Raw genomic sequence first — 16,605 nt, forward strand, 5'->3', positions numbered from 1 at the left:
CCTCGGGCATGAAAGTTGGGTTGCAAACTTTTTAGGGCAATGATTCCTTCTGCCTGCAAATCTGTATGTACTGCGCTGTGCACACGGTTATCTCTAAATATAATTTTCCTGACATCTTGCGGCAGAACATGCTGTACCATGTCCCTTCTTTCTATACTGGAGGTAGGGACTGGTCACATTCCTGTAGATGGAGTACATTCTCTTTGGAGCGCCTCCCTCTTGTTGCCCATACTTCAGTATGGGTTCCAGTGACTTTACTCTCAAAGTCTTTTACCTGTCCTCCTTTCTCCCTTCATACTGAAGACAAGTAGATGAGGCTCCACGCACACTGATGGTCGCCTGGAGAGCATTGCCGTTGGAGTTAAAGCCCCTTGGGAAAGGCCACAGCGTTCCCTGTAGGAGTCACATGGGAAGCGTGCATTCTCGAGTGATGCCAGCATGGGAGTCACCGTGGAAATACGGGGGCTCTGGAACGTTGCATGCTGCAAAACTTTGCACGTTGGACCCTGCAGCTCTAAACCACAACTCTGGTGCCAAACGCTGCAACTCTGCAACTCTGCAACTCTGCTTGTTACTAAGCCAAAAAGAGTACAAAATAGGAGCAGCAGACCTATACCCTCTCGATCTTCCCTGTTGGTGGTCATCGGTGCATTACCTACTTAAATGGTTATTTAAAGGTGTATTTCCGCCCAGGTGGGAAGCATGGGGTCTCCGGAGCTAAACCCCGTTAAATTCAACTCTGGGGACCCCATGATTTCAGAGATACTAATGGTTCAGCTTCGGTGAATCCCTGCATCCCACCTGGGTGAATAATTTCTTTGTTTAAATTTTTTTTGTAAGGAAATGCTGCTTTTAGGCTGGGGCTGATGTTGTGCAGGAGCTATCACATTAATTAGGGAGTGTATTACTCCTGTTACTAGTAGTTACTGTTGGGTGCACGCACACACACCTCCTAGAGTTTGGTAAGGGGGCTCCTTTAAAACAGACTGGCAGATCCAATATGGGATTCTAGGTTTTGCGCAATTAGTTCTGTTGACACACACCAGGAAGGAGAACCAGCAAGAGTCTTCTTAAATATTGTTTCAGTGGACAAACTTATTAGACCCATGAGATCTGTATTAGACATGGATGATAGTGAGAATAATCAGAAGTGATATACACTCTGGTATTCAACAAGGGATTTCAAGAGCTTTCATTTACTTTCTTTTGTCAAGACTAATGGAAAAATAATGGGCAGTATCAAAATATGCATCTTTTCTCGACAAGATACCAAACAATGTGCTTTTCTGCCAAAAGTACATTGAGGAAAAGAACTACGATTCCAATAGAGGATAGTTCAGCCCTTGGAGACTAGATAGAAAAGTTTAAATCTGCTTTGAATGAGCGAATTCTGGTTATTGGAGCCTATAGTAACCAGCTATTGCATCTGTTTTGTTGGTGAAAAGCCTTACTCTTGGTGGTGATAGACCTCTTGTGCGACAGATTATTTGATTTTACATCCCTCTTGCCGCTAGACGGAACAGATCTTCCATAGCAGCCAGATAAGAAGTTGGTTGGTGGTTGCAGCCCCCAAGAATTGCATACATGTGCTTACATCTGAAGATGCAACTCTATTCGAAAAGCAGTTGGATCATATTCCATAATTTCTTATTCAAATAAAATAATAAATCTGCAAAGTTTTTTTTTTTTTTTTTTTTCCTCCCGCATGAAGCTCAAGATTGCCTCTTAAAGAATTGAAAGCATAGTGACCTGGTAGAATAACGAGCCATTGGGTAACAGTCTACTTCGTCCTGTTTTTCCAGACCTAAGAACTCGCAGGCGCTTTCCTTGCCCCTCTAAGGAAATTTACAGCATGTGGCATATTGCGCTTAGACTTCATCACCAGAGCCAGGGGGAGGTAGAATTGCCCTTTTTTGGGAAGCTTGGACCCATACAACACCAGACCAATGGGTCCTTCAAATTCTCAATCCAGGTTATGCATTAGAATCCTGTCATACACTCTAAGTGAATGGAGTTGTTCCATTAAGCATACAAAATGACCCTATAACATGACAAGCTTTAAAAATAAATATGCTACTGGATTCCAATGCCTTCTCGATTTAGAGGTCACGGGAGTATACAACAAACATTTTGGCACTCAATCCAACTGAGGGTTCAGAGCCATTCTGCATCTCAAATACCTCAACAATTGTTGGGCTATTATGCACTTAAAATCAATTTAAAACAAAGCAGGAAAGCAATAAGCAGTGGAGACTTCCTAGCTGCTGTAGATTTAAGAAATCTGTATTTGCACATTCCTAGATGCCAGTCACATTAGTGTTTGCTACATTTTGCATTGGGGAATAATCATTTCTAATGCAGAGCACTACCATTAAGATGCACCACTTCACCCAGAACATCACAAAGTTGATTGTGGGAGTGCATTTGAAAAGTCTTGGTATAGCATTCCTCTTGTGTTTGGCCATTGACTGAGAAGAGCTGAGTCGTTGTTGTAGAAACCCAGCAACGTGTGGACATGGTCAGATGCATGCTAATCTGAAATAAAAATCAGATGACACCTTTACAAGACCTCACCTTTTTTATAGGTGTGCAAAGCCTCCCAAAATAATACACACACTGACTACATTTGTAAACACACGAGTCGGAATTGGATATAGTAACCCGTGCACTAGGCAAGGTTGCACCCGTCCTCTTCAACGTGCATTTTGGAAAGCTGGGCCAAAAATGTGGACACTCCTAGACCATATATTTTACGATCTTGGGATGTAAAGATACTCCTTAACATGGTGGGAACGGAAGTGAAATCTTTCGACGGGTACTGCTAAGAGACAGAAAATTGATCAATTTGTCTATAGACTATTCATAGGTGTTTATGGCTCTGAATGCTGACCAGTGAATTAAATACGCAGCCTATGAATCTGCTAGACTATTATACCATATAATACTGCTCATTTCTGTTATCAAGTTTCAGCCAGAAACTAATTATGATCTCTAACAAGTAGGTAGTGGTAGCCTATCTAAGAACCAGGTCAACATTGATAAGACAAATGTGTACCCTAGTATGGGCAGAAAACAACTTGGAAGCCATCTATGCAGAGTATATACCAGGTTGCAGCAATATCGGGAGAGTACGCTAGAGATGCACCCAATGGCCGGACTGCCGAAAGAAGCTGCATTGTGTACTGGTTTCCAAGAACGATCGGCTTGGAAAATGAATGCATTGTAGTTCCCATTCCATTGATCCCACGAGTGCTGGGAATAAAAGGCAAACAGGACGTTAATTCTGCTGGCGCCAATTGACGTGAAAATAATTGTAGCCAGGATCATCTAAAAAGGTCAGATGCCCCCTTGGAAACTTTTTTAAGAACCAAATCAACTCTCTCCAGTATGCTCTCTAGGAACTTTCGGAAATCAGGGAAGAGTGCTGTACAGTTCAAAAGTTGCTGTAATCCAGTCTGATTTAGTTAAAGCCGCAATCCCCTCTACTCATAAAAAAAAAAATAAGATCTTCTTTCTTTTTACCATTGCCAAGTCGCTGTTTGTTTTTAGCGATCCTTCCCTTTATATATTCTTTTATTGAGTTCTGTAGATATCTGTTGCTAAAATGTTGCCTCCCAGGAAGGTTAAAATGGCCACTGCCATTTGCGCTCATTGACTGGTTTCAATAGCGAAAGCGGGTGCCAGTGAAATACTGGGTGAAATATTTGCAAAAGAATGAAATGTTAATAAAATTGATCCACTAGGAACTATGAAGTTATGGTATGACTTTATTTAGTTTTTTTTAGGAGGGCCATTAAATATTTGCTCATTAGATGGGTGCAAATGTCTCACCTTTCAATATTTATCAAGTAGTCCACGGTCCCGTTCTTTTCTCAATTTATTCAGAGACAATAGAAAACACCTTTACAGCATCATTTCAGTCCGTTGCATCATTCAGGCGCATAGGGTTTAGTTGGAGAGTGAAGACTCCTTGGTTGTTCTTAGCTTGGGTGTTAAATTATTCTGAATTCTGTCAATCCAAATGCAGTCTTTATACATTTCCTTAGCCAGTCTAAACATTGCAATCGCCTGTTTTTCTCACTATCAGCCCATATACTCTTAGTCCATCATCAACAGTAGAACACTGTTTCTTCATTTAGACTGTGATTTTAAAAGTCCCTTCTTTTGTTCTCACACTATAACTATAGTTAATCCTGTGTTACTTATCTTTTAAGACCCATCTCTATTGTATTGTCTTTTACTACTAACTATCTATTTAACATACCTTTGATTCGAAACTATTGCAACTCAGCAGACAAACATTTCTACACCTGCCTGTCTTCAGACTAATTTATCTCATCTTTGCAAAGGCATCTTATCATTTTCCAATATAATTTCTAACTTAATACTAAATTACTTATTTTAACTAGTTACATACTGAATACATATGTATATAGACAATATAGCATAATTAATAATTAGGACGATTTCAAGCCTATCTTCATTCCCCCTTTAGTTAATAAAGAAACTATATATTAGCGGGTAGATTTCAAAACAAGAAATCTGTAATTCTGCCATACGTGTTGCTATACTTGATAAAGTGTCTATATCAATTCTATTCAGATATATTCACATACCGGGTATGGAGTCCAAATTTTACTTCCATAGCCAAAGTACCTGGGCTGTCTGCATGTATTTGAATAGGATTGTCTATTATATGGAGTTGTACATTCTTAAGACACATCTCAAAATCATTAGTCATCTTCAGCCATACTTGATGTGAACAAAAGTACGTGTGTGTTCGTGCTTATATATACACAGTGAGCACACTCGCAGGTAACTTGCAAACAGTGAGAAGTTTTTGTTTTTTCTCAATGGATTATTACAAGTTTTAAAGCTACATATCGGAATGTAAAGTTTGTCTTTGGTCATTAGTGTGTTTTTTTTTTTTCCTTTCAGATTACATAATGCTGTTCAAATGAAGCAGAAAGATAAACAGACCATAAGTCAGCTGGAGAAAAAACTTAAGGCAGAGCAGGAAGCTCGAGCGTTTGTAGAAAAGCAACTAATGGAGGAAAAGAAACGGAAGAAATTAGAAGATGCGACTGCAGCCCGAGCTGTGGCGTTCGCTGCCGCCAGCAGGTAACACTCGCACTCTGCTCCACGGGGTAATCATCGATCGGTCCATTCTTAAGTGTAACAATCTGCGAAGAATATACAAAAGTATTGAAATTAGAGGTGTCCGCACCCATAATTCTGTATGTCTTGGGGTTGATCATTAAATCGCAGAACATTTGTATTTTGTAAAGATTCCAGCACAGGGTGGGGGACATGATTTGTACTTTGCTTAGCACTGATGGGGTTAATGGTTAGAGTTTCTAAACGCTTGTCGCCTATGAGGGAACAAAAATCTATCCTCTCAAACTCTCTAACTGTACTTTAAAAGGAGCTCTGCAAAAATCTTCCTTACTCCAGAAACGCGTGATATAAGTTATGGAGCGTTTGTCACTTTTTTACCCACCATCTCTTATTTAATGTTTGGTTGAAACCTATAGTACACAGATGTAACCCAAAAGAAAGACCCCACAATAATGCACTCAATACCAATATACTCAATGTTCTGGCTATGGGGAATTTTTTTTATTTTTTAAACTACACGGTTATGATTTTTTTTTTTTTTTACATAAAATGCTAAATAATACCTTTTTTATTTTTCACCTACCTCTCAAAGGTTATGTTATTGATCTCTAGAAAGTCTCTATTAATAGGCTATTTGTGCCAGAACATTGAATATATTGGTATTGAGTCCATTCTTGTGGGGTCTCTTTCTGACCCTTTCTTTTGGGTTAAATCTGTGCGCTATATGTAATTTACCTCCATGCACCTGCCTGTGCAATTTCTTCAGGACTATGTAAAAGGCGAGCGCTCTGATTCATCTGTTTTTTCTTTTGGTTGAAACCTATCCCAGCTTCACATTGCAAAGCCAGTATAACCAGGCTCTCACGAGACCCAAAGGGTCGAAACAGATGTCTGTGAGCAGGTTTACTGGCTCTGCACTTCTTTAACTCCGGCTGTGCTGAAAAGCTGTGTAATACAGCAGGTATAAGCTTATAGGGGTCCATGTTAAAATGGATTAGAAGCAAAAGGTGACACTGGGCGGTCATTTGCATGTCATTACCCAGAATCCCTAGCTGCAGTGGAAGCATTGTGCGTGGAGATATATAATGGGGGGTAAAAGCAGGGTTGCTGACCTATCTGAGACGAGTGTGCTCACAAGTCGTCATATTTTTATTTACTCCAGAATTTCTTTCTTTTTCTTTTTTTTTTAAACAGAGGTGAATGTACAGAAACATTAAGGAGCCGTATACGAGACCTGGAGACTGAATGCAAGAAGATAACAATTGATATGAAACTAAAAGACGACCAGATAAGGGAATTGGAGATTAAAGTTCAGGTACTGTACCCGCATGCTTTTTAAAAGCCATTCTGATTAATACATTTTATATCAATATATAGTTAAACCAAGGGTCTCTACTAGTCTGCAATTTCCAGGCACGCGGCATGGGTTGTAACTTTGGCATCTTCACTAATTCCATGCAGGCACCAGCCCTCTGCATAGAGTAGGTACAGCCACCCTGTATGTGACTTAACTAACGTTTCTGTGGTGTACAATAGGCAGCCTTGACCTTCGGTATCCAAGCTAATCTGACATTTCTACAGTACATCAGGCAGATCACCCTGATTTTGGATCTTCAGTGATCTTCAGTGATGTTAATTGATGTATCACTTGGTGAAATGGGCTCTGAAGCGCTGAGACCCACGTGTTCACGTGGGACGCGATCATGAGCTGCTGCTCACTAGGGTTTGCAGACTTTACTCCACTTTGTAATGTTGGCACCTTGTGGAATGGAGGCAGTTACCATGACGATGAATTCCGCTCTCTGTAACATGGGTTCTAGAAACTCTCCATGCTTTGCCATGTTTGCTATACATGAATGTCTCTTTTTTAATTGCATTCTTCAATCGAAGGGCTTGGTTTGGACACCATGGCAGGCAATGGCAAACCATTGCTTTAAGGCAATAGTGGGGCAAAAACATTGATCCAGATGTATCAAAGAAAAATCCTTGATGATTTCAATGGGATTTAATTTTTATTTGATGCCAAAGGTGCAGTTCTTTGCCCTACAATTTCAACCCTTTTGCCTTGATCTATACGCCCCAAAGAAACCAATATATCCGCGCATAAGCAATATGCACTATGAAGGTTTGCGTTTGTTGTAAATATATTTTCTTAAGATTCAAACCAATCTGCATGATAAATACGTTAATAGCTTCCATTAAATCTTTTGCATTTCAGGAGCTGCGAAAGTACAAGGAAAATGAAAAAGATACAGAGGTGTTAATGTCGGCGCTTTCAGCCATGCAGGATAAAACACAGCACTTAGAAAATAGCCTCAGCGCAGAAACCAGGATCAAGTTAGATTTATTCTCTGCGCTAGGAGATGCAAAGAGACAGCTGGAGATTGCCCAAGGTAAAGACCTCTTTCTTCAAAACTTTTTATTTCAAATGATGTTTCAGTGCTAGTATTTAACTCCCTTACTGGATAGCGTGCTTTCTAGTTTTCGTGTGTGTTCCAGTGGGTCGTGCAACCTGCTTTATTGCCGCCATTATCACATCACACTGCGGTTAAGCGTCAGACAAGGATTCTGGGTAGTGATGTGCAAAAGAGCTCAGTGAGCTTGTCCCTTTTTGAAGTGTGTGCCATTGTGTGCTTCCCGAGAGTGTTGCATTACACAGCTTGTACTGCTAAGCCTGGGTTAAGGAGGTAAAGAATCGATGGACTCACTCGGACCTGGTTAATTGTTTTTCCTCTGTCCTAGTCCCTCCTTGTGTATCACTGCTGAGCAAGACTTGGCACAGGGAAAAGCCCTGCTCTCGCTTCCCTCCTCTTTATTGGCTCTAATACGGGCAGGGTGGGCTGGAGGTTGAGTAAACACTTGATTTGACCATTCTGATGCCCCAATGGCAAGACCATTCTTGCTTTTCAAAGAAACTTAAACCGCAAAATGTTTGCTTTAAAACCTGCTCTTAATGTTCTTATTTTACAACCGCATTGGAACCAATGGGTCTTCCAGAGCCGAACCCCATCATTTTTTTGCTATATGGACCCCCCTGAGTTCCCAAGATACTTGCCGCTGTTAAAGCTCAAAATCAAAATGGCAGTATAATCTTGCAATAGGAAACCGCAACATTACCCATTGCAGCTGCCTATTGGACAGCTCTTTAAATGGTCAGCATGAATAGGTATGGATCTCGAGAACCGGCGAGTTCTCAGAGCTAAAACGTAACGAGGTTCAGCTCTGGGGCACCCCCAGTTACAACGCCGTACAAAAAAAAACATTTGTTTCAGGAAGGCAATGACATTGTTGCAGTGTTTTTTCCCTCCTTCCCCCTTCAAATGAACAGTACCTTGGGAAGCCGGGGACCATGGAGCTGAAATGAACACTGTTCCGCTCTGGTGACCCCCTGCTTCTTATACACGTTAAAAAGAGGATGGGGGGAGGGAAATGAACCCAGAGGGAACTGCTGATTTTAAAAACTAGTCTACTTCAATAAAATAGGTTGTGGACTTGTTACAAAGAGTTAACATTCGCCTCATTCTATCTGAAAAGTGTTATTTTTTTTTATTTTTTTTTTAAATATTTTAAGTTGCATTTCTCTGCTTGAGCAACGAGCTGGAACTTAGCAGGGGGTCTGAGGCCCAATCAAACAATGCGAGAGGGCCTGATTTTGACCCACCGGTCACAACTTAGAGCCCTGACCTAGTATATACATATCGCTCTCTGATGTGAGTACAGTTCTAGATTTGGGCAATGTAAGAGCTATGTATTAAATATTGCAACTGAAATATATTGTACAGGTTAGATAGCACTGCAAGATTGTACTCAAGAAGCAATGTTAATATTGAAGGGTGCACAAAGGGAAAGGGAACTCGACCTCAAACTTAAGTATTGGGGAAAAATAGTACGGTCCCCAACACTCAAAGTGAACACCCAAAAACACGAAGTTGTTGTTGCTTATATTGGCTCTTAGTAAAAATAGATTTGTGCATAACACAAGTTACAATCTGTTGAATAATAACTATGCACAATCCATATCTTTTGTATAGAACTCGCAGCAGGTATAGTGCAATAATAACCCAATTCTAGCCACAAAGGTGAACAAGTAAATAATACTTGTCTACTGGTAAATGCGTGGAGGAATTGTTGAGAGCATATTCTCTTGAGAGAGAAAATGCTGAACACCGGGTGTAGTGGTATATTTAAACTCCCCAGGAAGAGGGTTATTGGTATGTAATAACAAGGGGGCAACGTTTTGGGGACTTGCCCCCTTTTCTGGTCTGTTCCCACGCAACATAAATGTGGTAACTCCCTCCCTCTCATTACCAACTACTAGCTATACTACAGGGGGAAAAACAGTCATTTTTTTACAAGTGGTTTATAGGCCTCCTCATATGGCTCCCTCTGCTGAGTCCCCTCTGCTCTGTCATCGGCTGCAGCAGCGTGCAATTGGGTTATTATTAGTGTGTGTGTGTGTGTGTGTGTGTGTGTGTGTGTGTGTGTGTGTGTGTGTGTGTTTCAACAGAGATTGTAACTTTTATGCACCAATCTATTTTTAATAAGATCGAACATAAGCAACAACAATGTAGTGTTTTCTGAGTTCTGGGGGCCGTACTACCGGTATTTTTCCTAAAATAAATTAATGTATGTTACTCTCCAGCAGAACACTTTCTACATTTCTTCTGACTCATTATACTATATCTAATCTCCACCTACCTAGCCTGTGTACCAAATTATTGCCATAGTAGGATTTTGTTTAAGTTTTAATATAATGCATTTCCCTATATAGTATGCAGTTGAAATAACATTACATATAATTTATCCAACATTACATCTAGCACTTTGAAACCTTTTTGAAATCGTTCCATTTATTAATTTTGCTAAAACCAAACACGGCAAAAAGTAATGTCCTGAAAAGCAAATATGTGCAGGTACTGAATTTGTGTTTTGGAGATCTCTATGTACCGTGCTTCATCATTACATGAGCGCATGTCATTTTATAGTACACCGTGTTTTGGGTGCACAGTCTTGCCGTACATTTCAAATGGAACAATAGCTGATTCAATCTATAAACACTGGAATTATAACGCATCTGCAAATGCAATTGCAAATATAATGGGTAGTTAATTTCAAGAACATAAGAACAGCCATTACATGGTCAGACAAAATGGCCCATCCAGCCCAGTATCTGGTCTTCCACAGTGGCACGTACTGGAGCATTCTGGGAGTAACCAGCATAGAGCGTCAGTCCCTACCTCCTAATGTGTCCATGCTGCCAGTATCCACCTGTGGACGTCCTCCATGAATACAAAAAGTTCTCTTTCAAAGCTATTTTTATTATCTTTAGATTGTGTAGCACCACCATATTCTGCAGCACCACACAATGTTGGACGGTCCGTAATGTTGTATAACAGAGTACATACAGTATAAATTAAGATGAGCTAAGACAATAGGAAGAAGGTCCCAGCTCTAAAGATTAAAATCTAAAGGTGGGCCGTGGAGACGGAAGGACTAGTGTGCAGTGGGGAGGTGGAGTTCCTCAGAATGGATTTAGCCATTTAATTTAGGCCTCGGAATAGGCGGCTCTAAGATCATAGTAAAAGAATCCCAGAGTTGGGGTGCAGCATAAAGGAGTCTTTGAGGTGGGAGTGAGAGGAAGTAATGATGGGTGGTGGAGAGATGTAGAACATGGGCTGAGCATAGATTGCGTGTGGGAGAGTACTTTGAAATTAGGTTAGAAATGTTGAGGAGCGGTCTTGTATATAGCTTTGTAGGTGAGCACGTGTCTTTAATAATAATAGATATTGGTTAACACTATTTGCTGTCGGCCTCCAGTGGGAACAAATTCCAGAGGTTGCTTGTGTGCTGGGTGAAAGCATTTCTATTTGCCTTTTTATATATGGAACATAATTTCAATGTGTGTCCCCTGGTCCTTTGTGTTCTGTGAGTTTGTGAATAACCATTCCCTATTCTTTTCTCGTCACCATTTAAGTCCCTGTACCATTCTAGTATCCTGCCTCACATTAGTCATTTGTAGTCCTGGCTAAAGAGACCATGGGCCATATTTTCTACAATGTGCTACTCTAAGCCACCTTCCATGCTGAAAGACCTCTTTAAACTTATTTACTCGAGTAGGCCTTTAACAGGCCATGTTTATTAAGCTGTGCTGGAAGTAGTCTGATGGAGTAGTGCCGCTTAGTTAATGGGGGCCTCTAATATTTTCCCCCTTTCCTCATAAGGAAAATGGTGCAAACCATATATTATTCTGGTCATCTTTCTTTGCACTTTCTCCAACTCCATTACATCCTTTGTGCCGAGGTGACCAGAACAGATCTGCAAATTGTACATGTGGGCGCGACGTGGCGCTTTGCGTGGGCATTCTTGTATTTTCAGATAAGGTTTTTAAGCCCTAATTTAACTACAGGTCTGTTATCTGTATAAATTTATAGTGCTACTAACCCTTTTGCTGCGAAAGGGGCCCACAGACCCTTCTGTCATCGTAAGGGTTGTATGTATGTATGTATGTATGTCTTTATTTGTATAGCGCCATAAATGTACATAGCGCTTCACAGTAGTAATACATGTCATATAAATAACAAATATAAATAACAGATCATGGGAATAAGTGCTTCAGACATATTGTAAAAGTAACATTAAGGAAGGCGTCCCTGCCCCGAGGAGCTTACAATCTAATTGGTAGGTAGGGAGGACGTACAGAGACAGTAGGAGGGAATACTAGTAAGTGCGTCTGCAGGGGGCCAAGCTTTGTGTCATGTGTCCATGATTATCCAGTGCTACTCATGCTGAATTGAATGGGTGCCTCCGAACGTGGGTAATATAAAAAAGGTAGGACTTATGGCAGTAGCATGATGCTGGACAGTTTTTCTTTTGCTTGTTGCTGCATTGAGTTGTCTGTTGTATTCCAGGGCAAATCCTTCAGAAAGATCAAGAAATCAAAGACCTAAAGCAGAAGATCGCAGAAGTAATGGCAGTGATGCCCAGCATAACGTACACCGCAGCAACAAGTACCCTGAGCCCCGTCTCCCCACATTACTCTTCCAAATTTGTGGAGACAAGCCCATCCGGACTCGATCCCAACGCCTCAGTTTACCAGCCGCTCAAGAAATGAATGCCAGCTGCCAACAGCCCCACGATTTTATCCAACTCAAGGCATCACTCGGAGTGTCTCTTGCAGTAAAGATGAAATTGTATCGTACGAGAACTGTATTTGTTGTAACTTAAACAAGAAAACAAGGCTGGTAAAACCAAGGTGTAATAAGATCGTTTTCCTTTATTTTTTCTTTTTTTTCTTTTTTTTTCTTGTACATTTTTGAAAACCTCACAGAACTTTTCAATTCTTTTTGTTTTCTTGGCCAATACGTGGAAGCAGTTCCCTCTGGTCAAACCCTTTCACCTCCGCGAGCCACTGTTTTACAGTGTATTTGTGATTTACAGCCCTGCTAGAAAATAACACCCTCGCACGTAGGACCAAAGTGAACGCCGTAGCAGGAAGATGTGTCCGGGCCGAAATGTGTGGTGAACTGATGCTTTTAAAATAAAATTGGGCAAGGATTTTAAATATCATGTTTGAAAGCGGTCTTGGAAATGTTTGATCATTGTAACTTGAGTATCATGGGTGGGTTTAGGTCCCTTGTTTTCTACCTTTTTTTTGTTTTTCTTGCTGCATGTTACGTTCTCTCTCCTTCCCTTTTCCGTGTTTGCCATGTGACATTATCATTCGGATAGAAATTGTGTAAAAAATTAAAAAAAATGCCACGCGCCATCAGTAGAACCAGATCCAATTAAAACCATGACCGAATGACCGAATCATTTCAAGTTCTAGTTGGCTGTATTGGTGCGGCCGAAATATTGCGGATTGCGATACATTTTTTTTAATGGCCCAATATTAGCCCTCTTCATAGATACACGTATAGTGCTTTCAAAACCTTACGAGTCCTCTCCTGTAGATGTTCCTTTAGTGCACACTACTCTTAAAGAGACCAGTGAGGTTCTGAAACCCAAGTACATTAATGCCATTTAAGAAGCGCTATTGGATAAGACTCCTTACAGACTATTCAAGTAAATGGGTTGTGTGAGATCTTATGGAATAGCGCCACTTGATAAATTTGGGCCTGTATATTTATCTATGGAGTTCTCGAATGTTAGTCCAGGGGTGCACCTACCTGTTCGCAACCCCCCCTACCTTTCCTCTGGTGTTGTGTTGCCATTTAACCCCCATGCATCGCCAGAAGCCGCCAGAGACGAGGTAAGGGATATACAGAGAGGCCTGGCGCGTTCCTCCCTCTGCATTTAATTTAAGTGATGTGGGGAAGAGCGCAGGACCTTTATGTAAGCACTGCGCCCCTTGCAGCAAATTTCGCGCCCCCAGTTTGCGTACCTGGAGTTGGTCAGATAGTCCTCTCATCCTCTAAAAAAATCTTACATGCTTTCAGAATTGAGGTAAAATACACAAACGTGTCCGTTTTTGTTAAATGCATCAGTCTCCCAACATTTGATGCATCGCTGCCATTAGATCTGTAAGCTCCTATATTGGCTGCACCTACATAATTTCTCATTCAGTGGCCATGCAAAAACACCTACACCCGTAGGAATGTCATTACTATTCTATAATCCTCTAATAGGAAATTAGATCAGTAAATCTATTTGGAGATGAGCTGGTGGTAACTGAATTTCTGCAGTAGGCCAATGCTATACATATATTTTCCCAGAAGAAAATTGTTGATTTAACTAAATCTCTGTAATGAACAGATGCTCAAAATGGGGCGAATAAGGGTTTGCATAGCCTATTTTGCATTCTTGGTTCTTTTGCATGTTTCCTCTTGAAAAGAAAGCACTGGGTTTTGCTTGATTCGGAACCCTTTTATAATCATGCCAAAATGATACCGCTTGGATTGAAAATGCTGAATGTACGGGGTGAAGGGGAAACAAATCTAGCAACGCTTTGGTGCGTGAAGGACCTGACAGGAAACCTTTTCTTGACCCCATATAGGACCAAAACCTAACTTCTTGGGGCATTATTGACTTTTGTGTAAAGGGAACGAGAGTAGCTGGTAATGTTTTGGATGTTGGTGGAACTGTGAAGTATTTATTCCCGTTGGTGTTTATCGTGGATTGAGAAGAGTTGTGTTCAGTGCCTTGGGAGTAGACCAGGGGTGGACAACTGCAGTCCTCAAGGGCCACTGGCTGGTTGGCTTTTAAGGAAATCCCTGCAACGGCATAGGTGGCTGTCGAAGACTGGGCCACCTGTGCTGAAGTAGGGATATCCTTTAAAGCCGACCTGTTGGTGGCCATTGAGGACTGCAGTTGCCCACCCCTGGAGTAGTAGACTGTACCAGAGATTAACCTTGTGGGATCCCCCCCCCTCCCCCTGTGTTTGCCATATTACTTGTGCGTCAAGAATATTGAAGTCCACTGCTTACATTAGGTTCAAAGTCTGATGTATGTATAATAACCTAACCCTCAAATCACCGATTTTTATTTAACTCTTAATGGTACTAAGGAATTGGATACCAATCAGATACTATTTCCCTGCAGGCCCACTGTATTATTTCTGGCAAAAAGATTTGGAGAACTTTTTTTAATCTCTCACGCTGGAACAAATGTGTTCTGCCCTATATATAAAGTAAGTTGTGGGGTGGTTTTCCCCCCCCCCCCCAAACTTTGATGCAAACGTCACGTGGTAGTTTGTTATAACAGTGGTTATATAGCTGCTGTCATATATTTTGTTACCATCTCTATAGTATGCTGTAATACGCCTCGAATCTAATTCGGCACAAATGTATTGTACTCTATTACAGAATGCATTGTAAATGTGTATCTGTTATGTATCCAATAGTTAGACTGTAATGCTGGGTCATTTAAATCCGGTTCTTGCGGACAATTAATGAAGCAATGGTGCCAAGGAGTTATATAGTGCTCGAGGGAGGGAAAATGACGTTTACTGAATTTTAAATGTATGTTCTACATTAGAAAGTGTTTGCACTGAAAACCTATTGAAGTGTTTTTAAGCATTTCTGCTAATGAAAGAGAAAAATGTATTGGAATTATCAAAATACAAACCAAACCGTAATGCTTTCTCATACCTGCCATGATTTCTAGAAGGACGCGGTTCTTCAAAATTATTTTGACGTTTCATAATTGGCGTGAGCCTCGTTTTCAAAATGAAGTAGGACAAGCAATTCAATCCAAATTTTAAAGTATTATGGATTCATGCTGTTTTGATCAGATATGTTTTTGGGATGAAAACTTCTAGCTTTAGCAAGATGTGTATGTTGCTGTCATTTTTGCATTTTTAAATCATCTTGTGTAGCCGTCACCATGAAAGTGTTACTCAGACATGTCATCGTTTTTTCAGCTTTGTGCAAAACATCAAAATACTATCACAGACTTTTGTGTTCAAAGTTCCCCCCCCACCCCTGTTTTGCTGCCTTACTGGCACTTTTTGTTACATACGCGGTTTTGGCTGCATTCCTTTTTCTGTGGGGTTTACAATGAATAAACATTTTCTTGCAGATAAAATAGTTTTCCGTTCTTGACTTGTCATGTTCTATATTTATTTAAAGGGAAGTTCCCGCTGCGTTTCTATATTCTATTTGTTAAAAATGTCTTCATACTAATACAACCTCGCTGTTCAACTGCTTTCTAATCCGTCCGGCCTTTGGGGGAGGAACATATAGAGGGGAGAGATGTGTATCCTAATCTAATTTGATAATGAACTAAAAAGACATAGGGGCGTTCCCTCTTGATATTTTTGGGGGTTTGAATAAATGAATAATCGATAAACCTAGATCCTACTTACTTACCTGGGGCACACAATATGGCCACCCCCATGTTCAAAAGAGGAAGGACTGTGCTTTTCTCAATGGTTGCTATAGCAACCCAAGGAAGCGTAATACATTAAGGTTGAGGCTATGCTAGGCGCGTGTGACATCACGTGCACCCGTCAGCCAAGCGATCTTGTGGCCTGTGATCCAAAGCAATGGGGAGGCGTGTCCATGACGTCACGAGCCGTTCGCCCTCTGGCTGAACCGCTCACGTGAACCGGCCGTCGCGAGACAAAATTAAAAAAAAATTGTCTAGCAAAAAAAAAACCAGCCACGTCGCTCACATGCGCACGCTCTATGGCCGTCCGCATTGGCTGCCTGTGTTTTGTTTGCGGCACGCGCGACATCGCACTTAGCATGGACGCGGCCTAACTTGTTCAAAAGAGCGTGAGACGGGAGGGGAATGCACTAAGGTTTAACTAATACTACTCAACTGATTTATTATTTTTTTAAAAAACAGGATTTTGAAGGCAATGCTCCTTTAAAAACAAAATGTATATTTTATAAGCATTTATAACACATTTGTTTCCCTTTGGCTTTATAGTGCATTTCAGTGTGAAACCATTGCTGTGCCTGAGCAACTGCAGTGACATTAGCAGATATTGCAAGGTCCACCCTGAAGGCCGGGGTGGGGTGGATTTGGCACATGGGGTCGCCAGTT

General features: G+C 40.9%; 1 protein-coding gene across 2 annotated transcripts in view; it reads left to right on the forward strand.

Annotated features, from left to right (window-relative positions):
* Positions 1 to 15,633, forward strand: part of MACO1 (macoilin 1) — a 76,138-nt gene extending 60,505 nt beyond the window's left edge. For both annotated transcript variants that reach the window (XM_075603736.1, XM_075603737.1), the window contains 4 exons: positions 4,939 to 5,121; positions 6,313 to 6,433; positions 7,337 to 7,511; positions 12,027 to 15,633. In XM_075603736.1, the coding sequence (XP_075459851.1) occupies positions 4,939 to 5,121; positions 6,313 to 6,433; positions 7,337 to 7,511; positions 12,027 to 12,229 (682 nt within the window). In that variant the 3' untranslated portion in view covers positions 12,230 to 15,633. The remainder of the gene's footprint in view (positions 1 to 4,938; positions 5,122 to 6,312; positions 6,434 to 7,336; positions 7,512 to 12,026) is intronic.
* The last annotated feature ends 972 nt before the right edge of the window (positions 15,634 to 16,605 follow it).

Source organism: Ascaphus truei, chromosome 6, assembly GCF_040206685.1.
Source record: "Ascaphus truei isolate aAscTru1 chromosome 6, aAscTru1.hap1, whole genome shotgun sequence".
In the NCBI taxonomy this organism is placed as follows: domain Eukaryota; kingdom Metazoa; phylum Chordata; class Amphibia; order Anura; family Ascaphidae; genus Ascaphus; species Ascaphus truei.